The sequence below is a fragment of the Perca flavescens genome, unplaced genomic scaffold (assembly GCF_004354835.1).
Source record: "Perca flavescens isolate YP-PL-M2 unplaced genomic scaffold, PFLA_1.0 EPR50_1.1_unplaced_scaf_109, whole genome shotgun sequence".
Classification (NCBI taxonomy): Eukaryota; Metazoa; Chordata; class Actinopteri; order Perciformes; family Percidae; genus Perca; species Perca flavescens.
Genome location: NW_021166525.1, coordinates 7,501 through 15,945, shown reverse-complemented (window position 1 = coordinate 15,945; position 8,445 = coordinate 7,501). Strand labels below are relative to the sequence as shown.

The window sequence follows — 8,445 nt, the reverse complement described above, 5'->3', positions numbered from 1 at the left end:
GTGTGAAGGTTACCTGTCTCTCTGTGTGTGAAGGTTACTCTGTGTGTGAAGGTTACCTGTCTCTCTGTGTGTGAAGGTTACCTGTGTGTGTGTCTCTGTGTGAAGGTTACCTGTCAGACCTGTCGTTTCAAAAGAAGAAGAGGGCGGAGTCTCAGCTACAGGAGGCGGAGCCTCCATCAGAGGGGGAGGGGCCTAGCTCACCTGTTACAGGTAGATTCTCTCGGATTCTTTTTATGCTGGCCTCACTAAAAGTTGTATTCTTCAGCTACACAGCTAGCTTAGCATTACATTCTCTAAGGAGAGACACACACACACAGTCGCACAATACACACACACACACTCACAGACACACACAGTCACACAGACAGACAGACAGACTCACACTTACTCATATACACACAAACACACACACTCACAGACACACACAGTTATTCACTAGATAAATTAGCTTTTAAACTGACTAATATAATTTTGTATAATTCATGGCTCCATTCAAAGAGATCTAAACATGTTTTGACTGTCCTCGTTCACTACCGGTCATACTTTCCTAATTGAGGTCCCATGGCAGTCCTCCGGAAGGGGCGGGACTTCCCTTCTCTACCCGTAGGGAAAAGGAACTTGTTAAACATCACTTCCTGTTATTGTGAATATGAACCTGATGTTGTCATTGGTGCATCTCCACTAGGGGGTAGAGAAGGATCGGTCACTGATCATTCCACTTCTCTTACCGCAGCCTCGCTGCTGCTACCTGCTCACCTGGTGATGTCACAGTCGTCCCCAGAGGGGGCGGAGCCACCTGGGGAAGAGGAGGGGTCCATTAGTGAAGAGGCGGGGCCGTCAGTCAAGAAGGTGTGGCCTGTGAAAGAGCCGGGGGCGGAGCCAAAGCCGGAGCTCACATCTGGCATCACAGAAGCCTTCAACACATTCAAATCCCATCTGGAACAGCACTTCACTGTGTGTAGTGTTTATGATTATTGATATTATATATATATATTATATATTATATCACCGATCAGCAAATAACAAACATGTTCTGGATGGTTTTCAGGGCTGCTGGCAGAACGTTGAAAGTGAAATTCTTCTGTCATTAAAAGAGTGTCAACAACAAGTCTCCTCGCTGCTGACAGCTGTCCATCAACACAGGTACCGCCCACTTTAATAAGACAGGTACCGCCCACTATAATAACGCAGGTACCGCCCACTATAATAACGCAGGTACCGCCCACTATAATAACACAGGTACCGCCCACTTTAATAACACAGGCACCGCCCACTTTAATAACGCAGGCACCGCCCACTATAATAACACAGGCACCGCCCACTATAATAACACAGGTACCGCCCACTTTAATAACACAGGTACCGCCCACTTTAATAAGACAGGTACCGCCCACTATAATAACGCAGGTACCGCCCACTATAATAACGCAGGCACCGCCCACTATAATAACGCAGGCACCGCCCACTATACAGGCACTGCCCACTATAATAACGCAGGCACCGCCCACTATAATAACACAGGCACCGCCCACTATAATAACACAGGTACCGCCCACTATAATAACACAGGTACCGCCCACTATAATAACACAGGCACCGCCTAATTATAATAACACAGCTACCGCCCACTATAATAACGCAGGCACCGCCCACTATAATAACACAGGCACCGCCCACTATAATAACACAGGTACCGCCCACTATAATAACACAGGTACCGCCCACTATAATAACACAGGCACCGCCCACTATAATAACACAGGCACCGCCCACTATAATAATACAGGTACCGCCCACTATAATAACACAGGTACCGCCCACTATAATAACACAGGTACCGCCCACTATAATAATACAGGTACCGCCCACTATAATAACGCAGGCACCGCCCACTATAATAACGCAGGTACCGCCCACTATAATAACACAGGCACCGCCCACTATAATAACGCAGGCACCGGCCACTATAATAACGCAGGTACCGCCCACTATAATAACGCAGGTACCGCCCACTATAATAACGCAGGCACCGGCCACTATAATAACGCAGGTACCGCCCACTATAATAACGCAGGCACCGCCCACTATAATAACGCAGGTACCGCCCACTATAATAACGCAGGTACCGCCCACTATAATAACACAGGCACCGCCCACTATAATAACACTATAATAACACAGGTACCGCCCACTATAATAACACAGGTACCGCCCACTATAATAACGCAGGCACCGCCCACTATAATAACACAGGCACCGCCCACTATAATAACACAGGCACCGCCCACTATAATAACACAGGTACCCCCCACTATAATAACACAGGTACCGCCCACTATACAGGCACTGCCCACTATAATAACACAGGTACCGCCCACTATAATAACACAGGTACCGCCCACTATAATAACGCAGGTACCGCCCACTATAATAACACAGGTACCGCCCACTATAATAACACAGGCACCGCCCACTATAATAACACAGGTACCCCCCACTATAATAACACAGGCACCGCCCACTATAATAACGCAGGTACCGCCCACTATAATAACACTATAATAACACAGGTACCGCCCACTATAATAATACAGGTACCGCCCACTATAATAACACAGGCACCGCCCACTATAATAACACTATAATAACACAGGTACCGCCCACTATAATAACACAGGCACCGCCCACTATAATAACACTATAATAACGCAGGTACCGCCCACTATAATAACACAGGTACCGCCCACTATAATAACGCAGGTACCGCCCACTATAATAACGCAGGTACCGCCCACTATAATAACGCAGGCACCGCCCACTATAATAACGCAGGCACCGCCCACTATAATAACGCAGGTACCGCCCACTATAATAACGCAGGTACCGCCCACTATAATAACACAGGCACCGCCCACTATAATAACACTATAATAACACAGGTACCGCCCACTATAATAACACAGGTACCGCCCACTATAATAACGCAGGTACCGCCCACTATACAGGCACTGCCCACTATAATAACACAGGTACCGCCCACTATAATAACACAGGTACCGCCCACTATAATAACGCAGGTACCGCCCACTATACAGGCACTGCCCACTATAATAACACTATAATAACACAGGTACCGCCCACTATAATAACGCAGGTACCGCCCACTATAATAACGCAGGTACCGCCCACTATAATAACGCAGGTACCGCCCACTATAATAACGCAGGCACCGCCCACTATAATAACACAGGTACCGCCCACTTTAATAACACAGGTACCGCCCACTTTAATAACACAGGTACCGCCCACTATAATAACGCAGGCACTGCCCACTATAATAACACTATAATAACACAGGTACCGCCCACTATAATAACACAGGTACCGCCCACTATAATAACACAGGTACCGCCCACTATAATAACGCAGGCACCCCCCACTATAATAACACAGGTACCGCCCACTTTAATAACGCAGGTACCGCCCACTATAATAACACAGGTACCCCCCACTATAATAACACAGGTACCGCCCACTATAATAACGCAGGCACCCCCACTATAATAACACAGGTACCGCCCACTTTAATAATAACACACTATAATAACACAGGTACCCCCACTATAATAACACAGGTACTATAATAACACAGGTACCCCCACTATAATAACACAGGCACCGCCCACTATAATAACACAGGCACCGCCCACTATAATAACGCAGGCACCGCCCACTATAATAACGCAGGCACCGCCCACTATAATAACACTATAATAACACAGGCACCGCCCACTATAATAACACTATAATAACACAGGCACCGCCCACTATAATAACACTATAATAACACTATAATAACGCAGGCACCGCCCACTATAATAACACTATAATAACACAGGTACCGCCCACTATAATAACGCAGGCACCCCCCACTATAATAACACAGGTACCGCCCACTATAATAACGCAGGCACCCCCCACTATAATAACACAGGTACCGCCCACTTTAATAACGCAGGTACCGCCCACTATAATAACACAGGTACCGCCCACTTTAATAACACAGGTACCGCCCACTATAATAACGCAGGCACCGCCCACTATAATAACACAGGTACCGCCCACTATAATAACGCAGGCACCGCCCACTATAATAACGCAGGTACCGCCCACTATAATAACGCAGGTACCGCCCACTATAATAACGCAGGCACCGCCCACTATAATAACGCAGGTACCGCCCACTATAATAACGCAGGTACCGCCCACTATAATAACACAGGCACCGCCCACTATAATAACACTATAATAACACAGGTACCGCCCACTATAATAACACAGGTACCGCCCACTATAATAACACAGGCACCGCCCACTATAATAACACTATAATAACACAGGTACCGCCCACTATAATAACACAGGTACCGCCCACTATAATAACGCAGGTACCGCCCACTATACAGGCACTGCCCACTATAATAACACAGGTACCGCCCACTATAATAACACAGGTACCGCCCACTATAATAACACAGGTACCGCCCACTATAATAACGCAGGTACCGCCCACTATACAGGCACTGCCCACTATAATAACACTATAATAACACAGGTACCGCCCACTATAATAACGCAGGTACCGCCCACTATAATAACGCAGGTACCGCCCACTATAATAACGCAGGTACCGCCCACTATAATAACGCAGGCACCGCCCACTATAATAACACAGGCACCGCCCACTATAATAACGCAGGCACCGCCCACTATACAGGCACTGTACATAATAACGCAGGCACCGCCCACTATAATAACACAGGCACCGCCCACTATAATAACACTATAATAACGCAGGTACCGCCCACTATACAGGCACTGCCCACTATAATAACGCAGGCACCGCCCACTATAATAACGCAGGTACCGCCCACTATAATAACGCAGGTACCGCCCACTATAATAACGCAGGTACCGCCCACTATAATAACACAGGCACCGCCCACTATAATAACACTATAATAACACAGGTACCGCCCACTATAATAACACAGGTACCGCCCACTATAATAACACAGGCACCGCCCACTATAATAACACTATAATAACACAGGTACCGCCCACTATAATAACACAGGTACCGCCCACTATAATAACGCAGGCACCCCCCACTATAATAACACAGGCACCGCCCACTATACAGGCACTGCCCACTATAATAACACAGGTACCGCCCACTATAATAACACAGGTACCGCCCACTATAATAACACAGGTACCGTCAACTATAATAACGCAGGTACCGCCCACTATAATAACACTATAATAACACTATAATAACGCAGGCACCGCCCACTATAATAACACTATAATAACACAGGCACCGCCCACTATAATAACACAGGTACCGCCCACTATAATAACGCAGGTACCGCCCACTATAATAACGCAGGTACCGCCCACTATAATAACACAGGTACAGCCCTATAATAACACAGGCACCGCCCACTATAATAACACTATAATAACACAGGTACCGCCCACTATAATAACACAGGTACCGCCCACTATAATAACACAGGTACCGCCCACTATAATAACACAGGTACCGCCCACTATAATAACACAGGTACCGCCCACTATAATAACACAGGTACCGCCCACTATAATAACGCAGGCACCGCCCACTATAATAACACAGGTACCGCCCACTATAATAACGCCACCGCCCACTATAATAACACAGGTACCGCCCACTATAATAACACAGGCACCGCCCACTATAATAACACAGGTACCGCCCACTATAATAACGCAGGCACCGCCCACTATAATAACACAGGCACCGCCCACTATAATAACGCAGGCACCGCCCACTATAATAACGCAGGCACCGCCCACTATAATAACGCAGGTACCGCCCACTATACAGGCACTGTACATAATAACGCAGGCACCGCCCACTATAATAACGCAGGTACCGCCCACTATAATAACGCAGGTACCGCCCACTATAATAACACAGGCACCGCCCACTATAATAACACTAACACAGGTACCGCCCACTATAATAACACAGGCACCGCCCACTATAATAACACTATAAATAACACAGGTACCGCCCACTATAATAACACAGGTACCGCCCACTATAATAACGCAGGTACCGCCCACTATAATAACAGGCACTGCCCACTATAATAACACAGGTACCGCCCACTATAAACACTAAATAACACAGGTACCGCCCACTATAATAACACAGGTACCGCCCACTATAATAACGCAGGTACCGCCCACTATACAGGCACTGCCCACTATAATAACGCAGGCACCGCCCACTATAATAACACAGGTACACTATAAATAACACAGGCACCGCCCACTATAAGGCACCGCCCACTATAATAACGCAGGCACCGCCCACTATAATAACGCAGGTATAATAACGCAGGTACCGCCCAATATACAGGCACCGCCCACTATAATAACACAGGTATATAATAACACAGGTACCGCCCACTATAATAACACAGGTACCGCCCACTATACAGGCACTGCCCACTATAATAACACAGGTACCGCCCACTATAATAACACAGGCACCCCCCCTATTATAATAACACAGGTACCGCCCACTATAATAACGCAGGTACCCACTATACAGGCACCCACTATAATAACACAGGTACCCCCAATATAATAACGCAGGTACCGCCCACTATAATAACGCAGGTACCGCCCACTATACAGGCACCCCCACTATAATAACACATAATAACACAGGTACCCACTATAATAACACAGGTGCCGCCCAATATAATAACACAGGTACCGCCCACTATAATAACGCAGGCACCCCCACTATAATAACACAGGTACCGCCCACTTTAATAACGCAGGTACCGCCCACTATAATAACACAGGTACCCCCCACTATAATAACACAGGTACCGCCCACTATAATAACACAGGTACCGCCCACTATAATAACACAGGCACCGCCCACTATAATAACACAGGCACCGCCCACTATAATAACGCAGGTACCGCCCAATTATAATAACGCAGGTACCGCCCACATAATAACACAGGCACCGCCCACTATAATAACACTATAATAACACAGGTACCGCCCACTATAATAACACAGGTACCGCCCAATTATAATAACACAGGCACCGCCCACTATAATAACACAGGTACCGCCCACAGGTACTATAATAACACAGGTACCGCCCACTATAATAACACAGGCACCGCCCACTATAATAACACTATAATAACACAGGTACCGCCCACTATAATAACACAGGTACCGCCCACTATAATAACGCAGGTACCGCCCACTATACAGGCACTGCCCACTATAATAACGCAGGCACCGCCCACTATAATAACACAGGTACCGCCCACTATAATAACGCAGGCACCGCCCATTATAATAGGGCACCGCCCACTATAATAACGCAGGCACCGCCCACTATAATAACGCAGGCACCGCCCACTATAATAACACAGGCACCGCCCACTATAATAACGCAGGTACCGCCCAATATAATAACGCAGGCACCGCCCACTATAATAACGCAGGCACCGCCCAATTATAATAACGCAGGCACCGCCCACTATAATAACGCAGGTACCGCCCAATTATAATAACACAGGTACCGCCCTATAATAACACTATAAATAACACAGGCACCGCCCACTATAATAACACAGGTACCGCCCAATTATAATAACACAGGTACCACTATAATAACACAGGTACCGCCCACTATAATAACACAGGTACCGCCCACTATAATAACACAGGTACCGCCCACTATAATAACGCAGGCACCGCCCACTATAATAACACAGGCACCGCCCACTATAATAACACAGGTACCGCCCACTATAATAACACAGGTACCGCCCACTATAATAACGCAGGTACCGCCCACTATACAGGCACTGCCCACTATAATAACACTATAATAACACAGGTACCGCCCACTATAATAACGCAGGTACCGCCCACTATAATAACGCAGGTACCGCCCACTATACAGGCACTGCCCACTATAATAACACTATAATAACACAGGTACCGCCCACTATAATAACACAGGTACCGCCCACTATAATAACACAGGTACCGCCCACTATAATAACGCAGGCACCCCCCACTATAATAACACAGGTACCGCCCACTTTAATAACGCAGGTACCGCCCACTATAATAACACAGGTACCCCCCACTATAATAACACAGGTACCGCCCACTATAATAACACAGGTACCGCCCACTATAATAACGCAGGCACCGCCCACTATAATAACACAGGTACCGCCCACTATAATAACGCAGGCACCGCCCACTATAATAACGCAGGCACCGCCCACTATAATAACGCAGGCACCGCCCACTATAATAACACTATAATAACACAGGCACCG

General features: G+C 47.1%; 1 protein-coding gene across 1 annotated transcript in view; it reads left to right on the top strand.

The window, feature by feature from the left end:
• Positions 1–105: 105 nt before the first annotated feature.
• Positions 106–8,445, top strand: part of LOC114551487 (uncharacterized) — a gene marked incomplete at its 5' end in the record, with an annotated part of 12,162 nt that continues 3,822 nt past the window's right edge. Inside the window, 3 exons of the mRNA XM_028572530.1 lie at positions 106–210; positions 686–954; positions 1,049–1,143. Of these exons, the coding sequence (XP_028428331.1) occupies positions 106–210; positions 686–954; positions 1,049–1,143 (469 nt within the window). The remainder of the gene's footprint in view (positions 211–685; positions 955–1,048; positions 1,144–8,445) is intronic.